The 19,471-nt window shown below is 33.7% G+C and overlaps 3 protein-coding genes across 3 annotated transcripts; all 3 read right to left on the bottom strand.

The window, feature by feature from the left end:
- Positions 1–6,141: 6,141 nt before the first annotated feature.
- On the bottom strand, positions 6,142–7,990 carry LOC142641264 (small ribosomal subunit protein uS12). The gene is made up of 4 exons (XM_075815661.1): positions 7,874–7,990; positions 7,246–7,401; positions 7,021–7,147; positions 6,142–6,480 (listed from the first exon to the last, which is right to left on the bottom strand). Exons 1-4 carry the CDS (start codon positions 7,876–7,878, stop codon positions 6,340–6,342), a joined length of 429 nt encoding a protein of 142 aa, XP_075671776.1. The 5' UTR covers positions 7,879–7,990; the 3' UTR covers positions 6,142–6,339.
- Positions 7,991–10,107: 2,117 nt separating this feature from the next.
- LOC142638067 (low temperature-induced protein lt101.2-like) lies at positions 10,108–10,396 on the bottom strand. The gene is made up of 2 exons (XM_075812063.1): positions 10,316–10,396; positions 10,108–10,191 (listed from the first exon to the last, which is right to left on the bottom strand). Exons 1-2 carry the CDS (start codon positions 10,394–10,396, stop codon positions 10,108–10,110), a joined length of 165 nt encoding a protein of 54 aa, XP_075668178.1.
- Positions 10,397–15,138: 4,742 nt separating this feature from the next.
- On the bottom strand, positions 15,139–17,399 carry LOC142640983 (uncharacterized). Its single transcript, XM_075815329.1, has 3 exons — positions 17,278–17,399; positions 16,058–16,312; positions 15,139–15,622 (listed from the first exon to the last, which is right to left on the bottom strand). The coding sequence occupies exons 2-3, from the start codon at positions 16,277–16,279 to the stop codon at positions 15,509–15,511; spliced, it is 336 nt and encodes a 111-aa protein (XP_075671444.1). The 5' UTR covers positions 16,280–16,312; positions 17,278–17,399; the 3' UTR covers positions 15,139–15,508.
- Positions 17,400–19,471: the final 2,072 nt, after the last annotated feature.

Consider the following 19,471-nt stretch of genomic DNA (forward strand, 5'->3'; position numbering starts at 1 on the left):
GGGGTGTGTTTGGATCCTAATTATATATAGTTGCTTCTCGAGATTTGGGGAAAGGGGTAGCACATTTCTTTAGGGTAGAGTGCACCCAGTGGAACTTTAATCATAAAACACTAGGTCCCTATAAATAACTAAATAAGTATGCAATCCGTAACAATTCTCAAAGCTAAATAATAATAAAAAGTGCTACATTTATAATATTTTCATAACAAATCATAAGTGGTTAGTTGTTATTGGTTCTAATTCGAACCTACTATTGAAATTACTTTTTTGCCCTACCAATAACAACTTGTCACATAAGACTTGTTATGAAGGTTGTAAGAATTGGATTTAGAAGCCTAAGCCCACTTAGAATAGTTGTGCCTTGCACTTCAACCCAAGCCCAGACAATAGAATTGTTTATCTGTAAAGATGGGAAAGCAATTATAGTATAGTTGCTAGTTAAGCTTTAGGCTAGTGAAGTGGTTCACAGATAAGGAAGAATGAGTCAAGAAACCATTGGGAAAAAAGCTCTCCTCGGTCACTTCCGAGGAAGAATTCTTATATAAGTTTTTCTCGAGTTTATATTAGGCAACACACTGTTCTCTTTTCTGTTCCTTTCTTTTCTATTTCTCCAAAAGTCCCTCCATTGTAGAGCTACTTTCTTCTTATATATCCTTCTTGGCATCCCGACCCTACACTTGTACGCCCCAAAGCTATTCCCTAAATACTTGTCCCATCAAGGTTCTGCTGAAGGATATAGAAGGAGTTGCTAGTTGTGAAGACACTGTTCAGGGGTCACTTCTTCATTAATGTAGCTGATAAGGTTGTTACAGAGGATTCAATGCGTGGGTGGTAGGTATACCCTTTCAGGAAGCTTCCTCCCACCATACTGGTCCTCTCCTAGAATACTATCCCTCCAATTCGAGTGCTTATAAGATACTATGCACCTTCCCCATCCTCTTCTTAGGTAGACCAACTTCTTGGGTTGGATGCACTTTACCAATGAGTTGATGCAGGACATCCCGCTCCTTATTCTTCTCGGTCCTCAGACACCCCATAAAAGTATTGTGAACATAGCATTTTTCCAAAAAAATGTACTACTATTCAATTTAATGATATACAAAACAATAGAAAATTAATTATTGATAAAATCATGTTTAACCATATTTAATGAGTGATTTTTTTTTTTTTTTTAATAAAAAGACTCAATGGATAGACTGGCTTTTTTTTATAGGTCAAAGTGTACAACTCTAATTAAAAGTCAATTAGCCAAAGCTATTTCAAATTTTTTTTTTAAAAATTGCTATGAACAATTTATCATCAAATTTATGTCAAGAAATGCTAAATAATAAGCTAAAAAGAAGATTGTTCTCTAAAACAAAATTGAGAGGATGAAAGCAACATATGATCAATGGAACCCATGTCATAAAACACACCCAAAAAAAAAAATTATGTCTAAGCATATTTACTGATTGATTCTCAAACCATAACCATATAAATTGGGTAAAACCTAAGGAAATTAAGTTAAACAAAAAAAAAAATACACAAAACCTATTCAATTAAATGGAAAAAAAAAATTAGAATAAATAAATACATGCAAGGTTGTAGGTAAACGAAGAGAAGAATTGAGAAAAAAAAAACCATATGGTAGTTATTCATTATAAATTATTTGATATATATACACTCCACATTGAATAAGTTAATATAAATAAAAAGTATAATGTTAATCTAATTTGTGAAAGTGTGTCGCTGAAATCTAAATCTTAGAAAAAGTGGTGTCTGAACAGGAAATCCAAAGGAAAAAAAAAAGTCACGGCGTGTGAAGAGGAAATCCAAATAATTAGTGTTTTATTTAAACACAAAAAGTAGTTGCTTTTTTTTAAATTTTTTTTATGTGTACTACAAACAGATACCCCATATACATGTTTTTTTTTTTGGTTAAAAGACGAATTCATTAAAAAAAACACTAAGAAACAGAATTCAGATCAGAGCCAAGTCTGACCGAGTACAACCTAGAACCATCAAAATCCAATCTACTTCTAATGTCCTCAGGCGGACAAGGAGAAAATACAAAACTTCTATCCTGCTCAGCACCCATCCTAGCAAGAGCATCTGCACAGCAGTTAGCTTGGCGATAGATGTGCTTTACTTGGACCTATTCAAACCTGGACATGAGTTGCTTACAGTCATCCAATATGGGAGAAAGAACATTATTCTCATAATTAGCATTGTGAAACATATCAACTACCACTTTCGCATCTAACTTAACTATTAGAGAAGAGATATTTAAATTGCTGCACAGATTAAGCCCATCCCGCAGCCCCCATAACTCTGCCTCAAAGCTATTAGTAATCCCGATCCTCCTCGCAAACCCAAACACCCAATTGCCTCTTTCATCTCGCACAATATCACCACAGCCAGCTACACCCGAATTGCCTAAGGAAGCCCCATCCGTGTTCAATTTAGTCCAGCCGGTAGGTGGCTTCTCCCATCAAACCAACTTGCTTGTTAAGCCATTTGAAACTTTAGAAGACGAATAACAATACATGAATTCCATTGCTTGGTTGATTATCTCAGTAACCAGCCTTGGATTTTCTAACTTCCCTTTGAACACAAAGTCATTCCTGCTCTTCCAGATAAGCCAGATAGCAAAAGAATATAGCAACTTCCATGGAGGGTGCCCATCAATGATACTCATACTCAACTTCCCATTTAAACTCAACCAATCCTTTAACTCTAGCGGCCAAAATCCATGATTGCTATTAGGGGTGTTTTGGTTCGGTTTCGGTCGGTTTTTTTTTAACTGGCCAACCGAAACCGAAATTTTCGGTTTCTAAAGTTGTCAACCAAAACCTACCGAAATAGTTGAAACACCGTCGGTTTTGGTTTGTTTCGGTTTCGGTCGGTTTTTCGGCCGGTGTTCAGTTGCAGTCAATTTCACAGATTCACAGTCACAAAAGGAAAAAAACAACTCAACATCACATTTTTTCCATAAGAAAATAACAGCTCAACATCAGATTCACAAAAAATAGCATTGATTTAGTATTAAACAAAACCCAAAATACAAAAAAGAGAAAGGGTTATCCAAAAATTAAAAAGAGGCTAGAGAAGGTCACCGTGAGAATGAAAATATCAAGCTACGTGGGGAGGCCGGCGTCTGAAGGCCGGCATGTGGAGGCGGCAACAAAGGCGTGAGGGAGATGGAGGAGATGGAGGCGTGAGGGAGATGAGGGCAATGGAGGACTGAGGCGTGAGGGAGACTCAGATGAGGGAGATGGAGGCGTAAGTTAAAGTGGGGTAAGTAGGGTAAGGGTAGGGTTTTTATTTTATTAGTTTCTGTTTAATTTAATTAGTTTAAGTTAATTAGTTTAAGTTTAGTTAGTTAATCTAGATTATCTAATGGGCAGTGGGCTTCTTTAAAAAAAAATGGGCAGTGGGCTTCTTTAAAATAAAAAAGGCAATGGGCTTGAGTAATTTTGGCAAGGCCTAGCCCACGTTTATAAATTTATATTATTTTATATATATTTAATAATAATATATAATATAATAATATATTTCGGTTCGGTTCGGTCAGTTCGATGCATTCAAATCTGCCACCGAAAACTGAACCGAAAATTTCGGTTTTTTATATAGTAAAACCGAAACCGAAATAAAACCGAACCGAACCGAAATTTTTACAACGGTTCGGTCGGTTTGAAGCGATTTTTTCGGTTCGTCAGTTTTTTGCACACCCCTAATTGCTGTCCTGCACTCCTAGCTACCTCCAAGTGAGCTGAACTCGAGGGTAGTCCCTTAAGGCATGGAGTATGGTTTCAGCACCCCTTTGGCATATGGCACACTGATTATCCCTTCCCACCCCTCATCCTACTAGGCAATCCTTCACACCAATACTATTATGGGCACATTTCCACATAAAATATTGAATATGAGGTCCCATTTACATGTACTACAAACAAAAACCCCAACAGCTCAATCAACTTATAAATCTTTAAAAAAAAAGTGGCATGTGAATAGGAAATTCAAAGAAAAAAAAGTCACGGTATGTGAAAAGGAAATTCAAAGAATTTCTTGTTTTTTAATTAAATATTAAAAGTAGCTGCTATTTTTTTTTTACCTATACTACAAATAGAAACCCAACAACTCAATCAACTTATAGATTATAATAAGAAAATGATTATATGAAGAATTTGAATTGTAATCAAATTAAAATTTTTATTAACTTAGAAATTATAGGAGAAGACGATAAGAACAAAAAAAAAATTTATTTATTTATTTTAAATCTAAAAAACAATTTGCAATTTGGTGAAGTTACTTTTATTATATAATATGATATGATTTTAAATCCATCCCAAATTATTGGTTCTGTTTATAAAATCTAACTTTTTAAAGGAAATATCATTTATTATCTTATTAAAAATTAAAATATAGAAAATTTTAAAACTACCCTTAAACAAAATTCAAACAAAAAAAAAATGTTTAAAATGCTTGTATTTGGTAAGGACATAATAAGAAACTCAGTAAATTAATGGATTTTAATTTTAGAAACATGACAAAAATGGGGGATATCCCAAAATGGAATACAAGGCCAACAATTTAGGACAGGGAAATTGTAATCGGTATCACTTCATCACATAATAAATAATAATTTTTTTATTTATAATTTTTACATCAATAACACATCAATTTGTAAGTAATAGACATTTACTCTTTTCTATACCTTTGAGAAGGATACTGTATAAGATTTTTTTTTAAATCTAAGTTTTCACATCATTAAAAAAGTCACATCATTGTTCTGTTAGATACATAAACAAGAAAGCTAATGAAATAGATAGACAATCAACAATACTCATCTTATAAAAAAGTATAGAGACGAACAACGCTCATTTGAAACATTATTAACTAAAAACACTCAATATGTAAGCTTTAGAGACCAATGATGTTTAGGACCATCTTTTTATAATTACATTATCATTATGTCATCTCTCTAATAAAATTATGATTTTAAGCATCGACTTAAAAAAAAATGAAGAAAAGATATTACAGCAACTTCAGTAAAAATTCATAAACATACATATAAGTTCCATTTTCTCTAATTCCACTTAATTTAAAAAGATTAAAAATGGGTTTATAAAATTTATAAATTCTTTCATTTGCATTCCATTCTCTCTTATTTCTCTCTTCCAATCAAGCCGTAAATGTCAACACACATAGTTTGAAAAGTAAAACTCAACAAATATAAAAAATTCGGGAAGAGATGGGGGCGAACCCTTCGATCCATCCACCATGTTCTACTATAGAAGAGTATGTCGTTTGTGAGAGCTGGAGTCATTTGCAGTCAAAGAAAAGGAAAATTTTGGGGTTTGTTCAGGATTTAGTCTCAAAGGTCTCCGCCATTTACAACGTCTTGAGCTTGAAGATTTGGGGTTTTGTAATGATAATACCTGTTGCTGATGGTGTCTTTGTGGAGTTGATGAGCTGTATTGTGATTTGAGTTTTCGAAGACAATTTTGTCAATCGACATCTTGTTTGGGGTCTCAATTTTAGGGGAGGAAAATGGTGTTCAGGGCATAAATTTGAGCAGCGCGTGTCAACGGACACTGGAAACAGGAGAATTGTAACAACCTCAGGTACTTGCAATGGCACCCGCTGCTACCAAGAAGACTTCAAAATTCTGAGGAGTTATCTCATTATAAACGTAAATGGATGATAGGCCGATATTAAAGAACAGATATCAGAATCGAAATGACCCAAACATAATGAGTTGTAATTACATTTTGGAGAATAATAGGCACTTACATTTTAGTCTTTCTTTTCTAAAGAGATACATTAAACAGATTGTGCAAATCCCGAACTTAGTTGCGCCAGGAAAGCCCACTAATATAGGCATCTACAGCTCTAAAACAATGTCATCTGCAACTTAGCATATGCATCCATGACCACAACTTTGGGCAGCATCATATAACCAAAAATAATTTTAGATCCGAAGTGAAAGTATTAGAAAAAATAAAAATCTAGTTCCATTCCTATTGTAGGAGAATCCCCTAAGGATGATAGGCTGGCAACCCATTTGCAATAAGAACATGTCATTATCATGCCATATTAAAAACACTAAATAACAAAGTATCCCAAGTTGAGCAACATGAGAACCATAGAGAATGCCTGTTAAAAATATAACCACCCTAACTTTCCAAAATTTCATTTCTTTAGGACAAATAGAACCAGGTTCTACAGTAGCTAATAAAGACTTGCTCACAAAAACCAATCTTACTGAATAGTTGCTACAAGTATCATTTAAATAAAGAACAAGCTGGGGTGAGGAGAGAGAGCAGACAAAGACGAGCCTGCCTCAACCCAATAAGCCTAAGACCTTGGCTTTTCCTTTTTCTCCTTAAAGAGAGCAAGCAGAGACACACCGGATACCTTCACAACCTTAAACCTGACTCCAGGAATATCTCCCACGGCATGCCCCTTCCGTCCAAATCCTGCAATCAACACCTCATCCTGCACCAAACAAACCAGTCATTATTAAGCCTGAGCATACAGAGAAGAGAAAGAGATAGTCACTGCACTTTATTATATTTCACACAAAATCCTCTTTCATATGCCCTTGAGCCGTATGTTCTGCAAGATCCGATGTATTGAAAAGAAAAATGGCCTCACAAACTTATCACGTGGGTGACCTTGTCCTTTCACCTATTATTTTCAAGGCTCACAAGTAGTTTCCACCACGGAACATTAATTTCATATTGAAATTAACTTTCACAGAGCCTAACCGAATGCCCCAAGTACACACACAAGTTCAATTTGAATGGATTTGGTTATTGCTTAGGTAGGTGCTTGTTGTCAAAGTTTAAAATGATATTTAAGATTAAATTGTCAAAATATGTTCACTCATACATACATGAAGAAATAAATTCTAGGATACAAAATAACTTTCAATAATTTAGGGGTACCAGCACTCAAAAAACTTTCACATGTTCAGCCTGATATTTGTTTATTTAATTTGAAGAACTTTCCACTTCTACAAATATTCAAACTTACATTCTCCTCGATGTAATTCAAGCAACCATCATTAGGCACGAAAGCAGCAATCTTCTTCCCATTTTTGATCAGCTGAACACGAGCACATTTCCTAATAGCAGAGTTAGGCTGTTTAGCCTCAATACCACTGCATCATATCATTAAAACATTAGTCCCAATTGTATACTGGTGTCATCCACAGAAACATTTCATGGACCAAGATAAAGAAAGAAGATTCAATCTTACATCTTTTCTAGAACAATTCCCTTTGCATGGGATGAACCAGCAAATGGTTTTTTCCACTCATTTCCCAAATGAGACTTCTTATATGACTTGTCAGCCCACCTCTGCCTTCTACGGTGGGACTTGAGCTTACGCCCGGCTCCCATTCCGCGAGTCTTCCTGCACAGCATTCACATGTAATTTCAATCAATTAAACCCACCCATCATCATCAAAACACCATATACCAAAATACCCACATTGGCTTCAAATTTCAACTTCAACCCTATTCACATCCTCACTCTCCTATGCACACAAACTAATATTGAATACCCCTTAAGAGCACTAAAACCCACATAACTAATATTCAACATTGCTTTTTAAATTTTTTAGGATTTATTGATTCATAGCACATCAAAAAAGCAATATATGGAATATGGGTACTGTAAAATCAAGCTAAAGATATTGCTAGCTAGTTTTTCCAAAGTTATGAATATAAAATAAATCAGGAAACAAGAAATTAAATACTTCAAAGCAAAAAACCAGATCTCATACAAATGAATATATTAACACCTAAAATTAACATTGTAACAAATTATTCAAAAACAGGCAAAAATAGCATTGCGAGAATCGGAGAAGAGAAAAAAAGATTACCCCATGATTGCGGTGTGAGAGTTTCGTTTGAATGAAGATTGAGAGTTCAAATAGAGAGGAAGTGCGGCCTTGTGAAACCTAAAACCCTAGAAATCGCATATGCGTGTCTATTTATATATAGGACTGTTTGGACTTCGTTGCTTAAAACTATTTTTCGTTGACGGAAATGGTGCTGTGTTATGCGAAATATTACCGATTTGTCCCCAGAGGGATCAAGTAAATGTGTATCTATGTCTCTGGTGTATCCAACGGCTGGGAATTTGGAGTTTTTAAAATATTGGGAAAATTATGGCCTTTGGATGATAGATATAGTAACCCGTGTCTTTGAGCAATACTATTTTTTTCTTTTTTTTGAGCAAAAATTTTTTTTTTGATAAACGAAGGGGGCGGGGGCGACCACATATGTTGGATTGAGCCATAACTACTGTGACTGAAGTGTCACAGACCTCACCCTAGCACCCCAAGAGAGCCAGCGAAGGAGGCGCAAAGCAAGTTAGGAGCCCACCCCCACATGGTACCCGCCACGACTCGAACGAGGGACCTTGTGCTTGCTTGCGGGATCTCCACCAACTGGACCACCCCTCTTGGGGCTTTTTTGAGCAATAATTATTCATTCATACAATAATTATATGTATTTTTCATAGTTATTAAACTCGGACAATGACTCGTCATAAATCGGGTCACTGTTGGGCCACCAATTGAACTACAAGTCAAATAAAAATTTGTAAAATATATATAATCTTCAGAAATCTTAACATAAATTTTTTTTTAAAGTTATATGCTTAAATTTATAATTCAAAATTAAGGTTTCACAATAACAAAATAGTCTTTTGATAGATAGGTATATAGACAAATGCTTTTTTTTTTTAATTCTTTAGGCCTTTATCTATTTAAGTTACCATATTATAACACATTAAACGATAAAGAAATCAATAAGATGATTTTATAGATGTAGTTTATGTAGTTTTACAAGCTTAGCCAGGTGATAAAAATCCATTCAATTTACTTATCACAAAACCCGCTAAATTTGACTGAGTCTTGTACTAGTACAATCCATTAAAAACCTAAATCAATCTTGGTGTCACCTGAATCAATATTGGTGTCTGGTTATCGACTTTGATAACTATGGTAATTCCCCCCTATGTGGGTCTCATACCTATTTAGGACCCACACTATGAGAGGACTAGAGGAGTACTAATATCATTGCATAATATATGCAGTTTATATACAAATTAAGTGGAGCATAGTACAAGCTTATGATTTTGAACACAAGCTCATTATAAAATTAGATTATATATCTAAATTTTGTTCATTTTCTTTTAAAAAAATTTGAACTTGTGTCACAAGTTACTTGAGTTAATCAAATAGAAGAATTTTTGTTAATGAACTTATACAAAATGAGTTTACCAATCTTGTATTATGATTTCACTACAAAATGAACCATTTATATTATCAATAAATTTTAAATTATATTTTGATATCCTATGAACTTATTTATAGTCTTAAACAATCCAATATCTAGTCTTCTATTTTTTTTTTCTCAGTCTTCATTTTTTTTTTTTTTTGCTGAGAAAAAAAAAAAGATATCGTAAGCATTCGTTGTATATCATGTATATACTAAATGTACTTAAATCAAGTTCATACTCACGTGCTTGTTCACGTTAAAAAATATCTCAGGCATTCGTTGTATCTCACGTTACGTGTTGTGAATGTCTCATAATTATAAGGTTTATGTATTTTTATAATTATATGATTACAATATTATAAGTAATATAGGGATCAAAATTATATTACTAATGTTAAAAATTTTAGGTATTAATGCTCTCGGGAAAAAAACTGTATCATTTCAGCTCACAAATCAAGAAAAATACTCCCAAGGTCCAACAAATCCACCCCTTGGCTTGAATCATACCCAAAAATACTGCTGCTACCATTGGCAATCAATAAATCCATATAGAAACTACTATATGCTTAGCAAAAACTGAAAGATGACACTACTACACAAACACAAATGGGTCGGCTTCAAAAAAAAAAAAAAAACACAAATGGGTCGAATTATTGTAAACTATAGACAAACAAGTAGTCTCTTATCCCGAATTAAATTAAACAGACAACAATGATATGAAAACCCCATAAGTTGCTATCTCTTTTTCAAACATCAACCATCCTAGCTACTAACACATACATGATACATGTCACATATGATTCCCAGTACATCATCATCCTCTTTCACATTATCCTACTAACACATAAAGAGCATATATGATTCCTGGTATGTACCCCAATATTGTCAGCAACAAGTCTATCCAAAACTCCACCTGCAATTTCAGCAATCCAGAAAAAACAAGTTAATGAAATTAATCAAAGAGAAAGACACACACACACATCTATACAATGATAAAAGAAAATTTGGTGTTTATTAGAAGAGTTAAAGTTAATTACTCCACAGCCATAACGAATGAAGACCCCAACAGGTGGTAGGAATATTGCTAGAATAACTTCTATGAAAGATTCTGAACCCATGAATTTTTTTGGATGAATTTGAAGGAGGAAGATGGACCTGAATGAATATATTTAACAGTAATAATAATGCTGAAGCAATGGGAGATATAAGACTTAGATCGTGTTCAAAAAAATACAAAATCAGCTAGGATAGGTGCCACAGTTAAGGGGTCGAGAGTGCCACGTTAGTGAGGATACTTTGCGACGTGTAACTTTTCTACCAATATTATCGTATTTTCCTTCTGACATGTATTAAAAAGACGTAAATACACTTTTAGTCCCTATATTTTAACCCGATTTCTATTTTGGTCCCTACATTTTATTTTTACCATTTTTAGTCCCCAAACCAATTAATACGTTCTATTTTGGTCATTACCGTCAACCAACTAACAGAAAATACTAACGTGGCTGACGGTACAGTAAAATAATAATTAAAAAAATCTATTTTGACATTAAAAAATTGCCACGTTAGAATTTAAATTAAAAAAAAATTAATTTCTTAATTTCTTAATTTTAACTAAATGAAAAAAAAATTAAAAACAAAAAATCAAGCCCAGAATGGTTCATCTTCTTCCTCAAATAACTTGTTGCCCAGAAAATTATAAAAATCAATATTTTTGTTTCTATTCTTACATTTTCTTAGCAACCAAACATGCAAAACACTCAGCAATCTTCAAATGAGACCAAAACCCAACAATCACAAAAATACCAAAACACATCTCAACCAAAACACTAAAACATCTCTACCGGACCCAACCAATCAAACTCCAAACATCAAAACTCAAGCAAACACAACAATAGACCAAGAACATCCTCCACCGATCCACCACCTTCAAACCCCACCAATGGCCAAAAAATCCAGATCTACCCACCACCTGTGAGCCCAGCTGACCACCACCACCCAGATCTAAAAAATTTCCTTTCACAAACCCATATTATCCCTTTTCAAATTTATCAAAAATCCAATAAAAATACAGCAGACTCAACTCAGATAAAGAGAGAGTGAGATGAGAAAGACAAGCACTTGTGGGAGCAGATTTCATCGGAGATCAGAGAAATCGATCACCCACTATGTGCACCGACAACAGCGACATCATCGTCATTGCCTCGCGCGACAAATCCATCAGCCTATAGAACCTCACCAAGGACGGGCCACTCCCACTTCGTCGAGGACGTGGTTCTCTCCTCCGATGGCCAGTTCGCTCTCTCCGGCTCCTGGGACGGCGAGCTCCGCCTCTAGGACCTCCAGGCCGACGTCTCTGCCCACCGCTTCGTCGGCCACACCAAAGACGTCCTCTCCGTCGCTTTCTCAATCAACAACCGTCAGATCGTCTCGGCTTCCCATGACTGCACGATCAAGCTCTGAAACACCAGGACTGGGCCTCGTGCGTTCGTTTCCCTCGAAGAATGCTTCTCGTGCGTTCGTTTTAGCCCCAACAAAACAGATCTAAATCCATCATTTTTTTTTGTTTTTAATTTTTTTTAATATTTTTTTATATTTTTAAACTGATAAATTTAATTTTGAAAAAATTAGATGCTGAGTGGACGCTGACGTGGATGTCAAAGTAGCATTTTTTAATATTATTTTAATAGACATGTCAACATTTACTGTGCAAATAGTGCACTCCGTTTACCACGTTAGTATTTTCTGTTAGTTGGGTGACGGTAAGGACCAAAATAGAACGCGTTAATTGGTTTAGGGACTAAAAATGGTAAAAATAAAATGTAGGGACTAAAATAGAAATCGGGTCAAAATGCAGGGACTAAAAGTGTAATCCACACAATCTTGTGCTGCACCACAGGAAAAGTATTCGTACTTTCTTGGAGTATAGCGATATAATGCATACTCCTTTCACATGTGAGTTACGATGAGTTTTAGCGCATCTCATTATTCATGTGAGAAGAGAAAATATCATATTGTTATATTACAAGAATACTGTGTAATTACTACACTAATTATCTAAGCAGTCATTATCATAAGTAAGTGCATGTTCACTTAATCTTCTTTACCAATAAAGTATCTTATACATCTAGTATATGCAACACCTCTCTCATAATATATGAGATTCATGTGTGTATAAAGTCCACATATTATGAAAGAAATAATACATATATTGCATGTACGAGATAATAATTATCATCTCATTAGGGTGGCAATCGATCTAGGTTAAGTTTAATGATTATTTCGATTTATCTTATCCTAATAATAAAAGATTGAAATTTTTATGTGTTCTAGTTTAGAATCTTAATTTGTTAAGCTCTGAAAAGTATTGGGGGAACTTGCATCTGACTTTAAAATACCTCATTCTTAATTTCATTTACACAAAATTAGGATATCTACTACAAAAATAAGTTTGCCTCTTTTTTCCCCCATTAAGGTGGCGTTTGGATTCACGTTCAATTTTCCACGTCTGCGTTTCAGCCTTTTTTTTTCCCTCACTGTTCATTGGTCATGAACAGTAATTTTACGCCAATAAATAGTGATTTTAAGCATGAACAGTGTTTTTTGCCTCTTTTTTTCCCCATTAAATGTTGTTTAATTTCAAATAAAAGTACTTATTAATTCTTAATTTAGATAAATAATATTTTAGATGTTTAGTTTTAGAGTAGTCTTATCTAATCTAACTTGTTCGACTTGACTGGTGGATTGATAAACGAACTGGTTTGGGATGTTCTAGGCTTTACAAACATAAATGAAATTCCTAAATTTAATATGGTTTAGATATAAAATATTTTTGAGGGGTTGAGTTTAGAAATACATTTTTGTCCCAAATCTGACTTTGCATGAATTTTAAATCTCTAAATTTATAGTCATTCTTATTTTTCATGAAAACGAAATTTTGCACTCTAGAACTCTCAAATAATCATGAGAAGTATGGTGTTAGATAATCTCCTAATATTCAGGGATAATATAGATCATTTTCCCTCTTTCATGTTCGAGGAAGTGGAAAATTTAGGAGACTATTTTTTCATGCTTTGTTTACTCACCCAGTATAGCAGTTAAAAATCTTTGCTTGCATTGTGCATCACCATTGGTGGTGTTGGTGGTGGTAAAAGGCTATTTTACAACCTCAAACTCCAATTTGTGCCCAACATTGGTAGAGCCAAAGGCAATTTTTTTGCCCTCTTGCTACAGTGAACTGCCAAGATTGGCAGTTTACTGTAGCAAGAAGCATTAAAAAAATATATTATTTATCACTTATTGGGTTTTGTGGCAGAGAGGAAGATAGAAAAAGTGAGAAAGAAATTAATAAAAAAATGAATAGTGTTTGGCTGATGGTAAAAATAAGACCATTAATGTAGGATGTGTTATGAAATTATGTGTTAAAATAAATAAAGTATCTTTTTGAGATGTTAAATGCTAAAATTTTTATCTCCACCGATGTGGATGCTAACTAGTGCTTAATAATCTTGCATGGAGCTCTATTTTTTATCAATAATAAATTTATTTGTTTTTGGCAATTTTCATTTTTGGTGGAACAAAGGACTCTGCATCATTGATCAACATGATCTTGTGCAACCTGTGAATCAAAGCAAAAGCCAGTCGAAACAGCTATAGTTAGTATAGTATGCGATAGCAAAACAACTAGTGCTAATCACCAAGTGATATGCATAATAATTCAGCATGCTATGCTTGATTCATCCCAGCACAGGCAGGTTTAACCTACATCAACAACAGCAGCATTATACAAAAGCCTGGGTCAGTAAGAAAACCAAGCCAATAGCCACTGTGGTTATCTAGCAATTCTTACCAATCTTACTCCAACCCAAGCCAATTCTAAATCTAGTCTACGGCTCCCCAAGATAAACCAGTTCCATTCTAACATTCTTCAATAAATTACATTAACATTGTACATGTTTTAAATAACATGAAAACATAGAAGTTTATAGCCTTTGCCAAACTAGTAAACATCAAAAGCCATAGTCTATATGATTAATTATAAAATCGTTTTCAAATTTGGTGTTGGGAATATGAGGCCATTAAATGAAAATTCAAGTTGAGGTTGTATAGAATATTCAAAAACAATCACCAGAATTTTTAGACTGGACTGAATATCGACAAACACATATTTGGGCATGAGACAGGCTTGAAAGCTACCACAAGACAGGAGCTTATATTGTAAAAATATCAGGCCGACAAATTTATAAATAAACCTGTGTACATTGAAATTATTTATACCATTGTAATGTCAAAGATAATGATGCATCTGTGTCTCTGAGGCACCTGACATTGATGATACAAAGAGGTAGTATATTAGCCAAGCCAATCCCAAGAACCCTTAAAACTAAGGTCTCACATTCATTCAGATAATGAATAAACTTACTCTGCTGATTTATTTCCACCAAATAGCATCATTTTTACAAAAGATAAGTTCCTTTATTTTGCTTACTGTGCCTAAGTATTATATAGTTGAAAAACTTTTTTTCTTTAATTTTCACCAATTCACAAATTAAAGGGAAATGAAAACAAGTAGATTGAAATGAGACAGTTGCAGTTTCAAACAGATTCTTAAATTCTAAAGACATAGTGTCTAAGGAGTAAGGTTTCATGATTGCCTCTTGATAAAACAGAAACTAATTGCAGGCTCCAAGCAAAATTTAGCTAGGAAAATTACACTTATAACTTTGAGATGGCCCCCTCACTTGAAAGTGAACCTTATTAATGGGTTATTAAGAATTTATAATTGCAAACATAATTTTTTTTTTAAAACTAATAAAACTTCATTGAATGAAAATAATCAACTACAAAGAGCCAAAGCACACGTAAAATTAAACATCATAATGTGGATAGTTTCTCTCAAAATGCCCTTCAAGAACCACAAAGTCATTTATATGATTACATCAAGAAAAGTGAGTTCATGAAACTCTCTCTGCCCTTAATTTTAATATCAAAGTTAAAAATTTGTTCATTATTCACCATCCAGCACAAACAACACAACTGAGCTTCTCTGTTTCGAGGGTAGAAAACAACATATAAAATCTCAGATCAACTTGGTTGGTAGCAGATGACCTCAAAGTGAATCGAAATATGCAACAACCAAGTAATCATACTACAACAAAAACAACTATTCTCAAAGAAATTAGTAAAGATGAATGGTATGAAAATTGAAAAATAACATAAGAGCCAGAGCATCAAGGCTGATAGACATCAGGAAGCTGAAGACCGACACTTGCTGCAGATTTTCCCAATACTCTTTTCATTTCTTCTGATCTATCCACAGCAATGTTGTAAGAGAACAATAGGTCCTGCCACAATCAACATTAGAGTTAAAAATAGTATATTATGTTACAATTTTCTTCTATAATAAAAGATGAATTGTTAAATGGAAAAACAGAAATATTATTTAGACAAAACTGAATTCATAGCTCCATAGCAAAAAGAAGATAACAAGAAAAGTACAACATCATATTCACACCATTAACAAAATTAGCCCTTCACCCAATGAGCTGTCACTCAAATGGCACTTCTTCCTCCCATAAGAATGGACAAAGAGTAAGGTCATAGTTTCAAAACCTAATAAGCACACACATAACTTAACACCAACCCACCCCCCAAAACCAAAAAAAAAAAAGGCTACATAAAACTGTATCAAATGCTTCTATTGTTACAAGCACAGCACCCTTGAAAATGAACAGTGTTTTATTAAAAAAAAAGTGTGATGAAATGGAGAAAGTGTGTGCCTTGTGATGGTGGACGCTATTAAGTAGAAGGGTGTAGTCACGAGCGAGCTTCATTTTGTGGTGGACAGACAAAGGGTCCGAAAGAGTGGAGTTGTTTCGGAACTCATTGGTTACATATTCTTTGAAACGCTTCTTGCCATCTTCCTTGGGAATGTGCTTCTTGACAGCTTTGAGAAGCTCCCTATACACCTTGGCAGTTTGCAATGCTTCAGAGCAGCTCATTCTCCAATCCAGTACTTACTTCTCTTCTTCTTCCTGCGTCACAATACAATTCATTCTCATCAATACTAACAAAAAGAAAATAAGCTCCAACAAAATTGTAATAGAGTAATAAAATGCCCCTAAACATGATGCTAGTATACATGCCAAAATTTTCCAAATGTTCCAAAACTAAATTCATTGAATTAAATCATCCAACCTAATATTAAAACATCTTTATATCCCACTAGAAATAAACCATTGATTTCAACTATTTTGGTTGAAGAAAATCTCCAACCACTGTCTATGGAGTCTATCATTCTTTCAACAATAATGAATTAGCTAGTTTTCCATTCTGCATTAGATGGTTAAATGCAGAAGAGCCTCGTCAAACCCTTTTAATCTTCATAGCTTCTTCATTATAAATCTACTAGAGCATCTGAACCCTCTATCACCTTGAGTCACTTTTGACAAATCCACCAATCAAGGCCACAACGTCCCGTTCCCCAAAACTAACAAAAAGTGGATTGCAAATAAACCTGGCTTAAGAAAGCCAATATTCAATAACTCTGCCTTCAGAATACAGTGTAGCAGCCATTTTCAAAAGATTCAAAACACAGCATGACATGCCCATTTAATAATAAAGAGATAGGGTGGGAAACATAAACCCAAAACTAAGTATGTTTTATGCTGATTATCACATAAGCCCATCAGTCACAGAAACAAAAACAAAAATGTATTACAATAATTTCACAGTGACATTTTATCAAATGGGTGGTAGGCTAAGCGTGTATATAAATGAAAACATCATTAAAAATTGACTAAAATAACATATCTGAGACTAAAATGAGACCTTAATCCACTTCTTATTATAATGAAGTTCAAAAGAAACTGAATTCAAAAACCTAGTAAAAGAGATTGATTGCAATTAACTATATTAACAAACAGGACCCAAAAAAAAAGGGCAAAGATAATCACACATAGAAAACCTATAATTGCAAAAAAAAAAAATTTGAATTTACCTGGATAGTAATGTTGGAATCTGATGAAAAACGGTCGGAATTGCTAACTACTGCAAGAACGAGAGAGTGTGTGTTTGAATGAAAACGATGTCGTTTTTGAGTGCGAACGATGTGGGCTTTTTTAGTCTTTTGACGTTTATGGGGTGCGAACGTGCGAAATTACCGTTACCCCAGTCGAATTCTGATTCTGAATTGTTCGGTTCCAAGTCCAACGACCCGAACAATTCAGAATCAGAATTCGGGTCCAAGTCCACTTTTGAGATGCTAAACTAACACTAATAGTTTTTGGAGTAGTCTGGATTAAATTTCAGATATTTTATTTAACCATTTGAGACTTCAGATCTCTTATTTAGCTATTTGAAACTTTACTAGTTGAGCTAATTAGAACCCACACTAAAATATTATTTTTGTGAATCAAGATCAAGTGTTTTTTTTCTATAAATTTTAAAAAGTTTGGGTGTTTGGTACATGTATTTAACATGTGTTTTGTTATTTGAAAATATGTGTGAAAATACGTGTAGGTGAAAAAGTGTGTGAAAATACATGTAATGTTGTTTAAAAACTGAAAATTGTTGTTTGAAATGGTGTAGCAAACACCCCCGAATCTCTTTAAGAAAAACAAAATTCATCCCCTAATTTTTTTTTTTTTTTAAATTCATCCTCTCTTTACACTTAAAAAAAAATTATCACTAAATTATGGGGAAAAAATGTTTCACTCTCTCTCCTTATAAGATATAGAGTCTGTTTGGATATAACTTATTTTGCTGAAACTAAAAACTGAAAACACTGTAGCAAAATAATTTTTAAATGTGTGAATAGTGCTGTGGGACCAATTTTTAATGAAAAAGTTGCTGAAAAGTGAAATTTGTGGGACCCATGAATAGTGCATTTGTGCACTGTTCATGGCTGAAAAGTCAATACATGCAGCTGGGTTTAAAAAAAAAAAAAAAAAAACAGAAGCAAAAACGCAGACGTGGACGCAGGAACGCGGATCCAAACTCTCTCATAGAATAAAAGAGATAGGATAAAATAAGGGGTTGAGATCTGTTGCAACAATTATAGCTATTCACCATACAATTATAAAATATAAATTAATGGCTAAAATTGAAAGCTAAAAAACTCACTTTTAATTTTAACAATTGGATCAACAAATTTTGTAACCTTGCAACTTTGTACTTTGTTTTATCTTTTAAAATTTATATCTCACAGCTACAGGCAATTGCATGGTGCACTGGATCTAAATCCAAAAACAAAGTGGAAAAATGTATTTTCAGGGTAATTAGCTTGAAACTCTAGTTCAATTGAATATTAGGTTAGCAAAACTCTCCTAAAACTAGGTTAATCGAACTTTGAGTGAATTTCAAATAAACATTTCAGCCTAACAATTTAGTTTTTTGCTCAAAATTGGGTCAAACGAGTTTGAAGCGAAATTATGCAAAATTTTAATTTCTACATAATTTTTGGCCAAGAGTTTCACCACTTGACATTTTCGCAAACATTGGGAGATTGTTTCTAATAAATATAACATTCTATTTGTGACTTTTTTATGGTCTATATATATGGTTTAGATTCTCTTTCTTTATATAGAAAAAAAATTATTTCTCTTATAAATACACAATTTTTTGTAGGTCTTAATTGCATAATGGAGACAAATTTACAATAATCCTTTTAGTAACATTTGTGTGAGGATGAATATTGTCTAAGGACAATGTTAATCATGTCTCTAAGCTATTGATTTTTTTTGTTTGTTCATTAAATTTTCTTGTTTCTTTTATTGTTTATCCCTTGTACTCTAACATAGGTTTGGAACTTTGGATATCCAAATCTATATCGATGTACTAATCTGTTGTGGGATAATTTTAGAAAACAAAAAATTGGTTTAGACCCAAACATTTCAGAAATTGATTAGGTAATTTGCTCCTCATAACCATTAAATAAGAGGTGATGAGCCGAGGACATGTTTTACTTCCTTTTGACACTCTTATAACTACCCATCCCCTTTCTCTTTAATATCTAGCTCATTAATGTCAGTCATCTTACTAGAATTAGCAACGTATCTCAAACTTGTCTTGTGTAGGATTTCTTCATCCAAAGAAGGGACAAGGCACCCCTAAGCTAAACCTTCTTATCATGCTCAGTTATCATATGAGTTAAATTTTAGTCCAACATTCTTGTACATTAAGCCGACACATGA

Source organism: Castanea sativa, chromosome 6 (assembly GCF_040712315.1).
Source record: "Castanea sativa cultivar Marrone di Chiusa Pesio chromosome 6, ASM4071231v1".
Taxonomy (NCBI): Eukaryota; Viridiplantae; Streptophyta; class Magnoliopsida; order Fagales; family Fagaceae; genus Castanea; species Castanea sativa.

What these genes read in the sequence shown, in the direction of transcription:
- LOC142640983 (XM_075815329.1), bottom strand. Translation starts at nt 16,279, where the DNA reads ATGAGCTGCTCTGAAGCATTGCAAACTGCCAAGGTGTATAGGGAGCTT. An exon ending in ATAGCGTCCACCATCACAAG is followed by an intron (nt 15,623 to 16,057) that starts GCACACACTTTC and finishes TGATTGTGGCAG; the next exon opens with GACCTATTGTTCTCTTACAA.
- LOC142638067 (XM_075812063.1), bottom strand. Translation starts at nt 10,396, where the DNA reads ATGGGTTCAGAATCTTTCATAGAAGTTATTCTAGCAATATTCCTACCA. An exon ending in TCATTCGTTATGGCTGTGGA is followed by an intron (nt 10,192 to 10,315) that starts GTAATTAACTTT and finishes CTGAAATTGCAG; the next exon opens with GTGGAGTTTTGGATAGACTT.
- LOC142641264 (XM_075815661.1), bottom strand. An exon ending in GGAATTGTTCTAGAAAAGAT is followed by an intron (nt 7,148 to 7,245) that starts GTAAGATTGAAT and finishes GATATGATGCAG; the next exon opens with TGGTATTGAGGCTAAACAGC. An exon ending in TGAATTACATCGAGGAGAAT is followed by an intron (nt 6,481 to 7,020) that starts GTAAGTTTGAAT and finishes TGTTTGGTGCAG; the next exon opens with GATGAGGTGTTGATTGCAGG.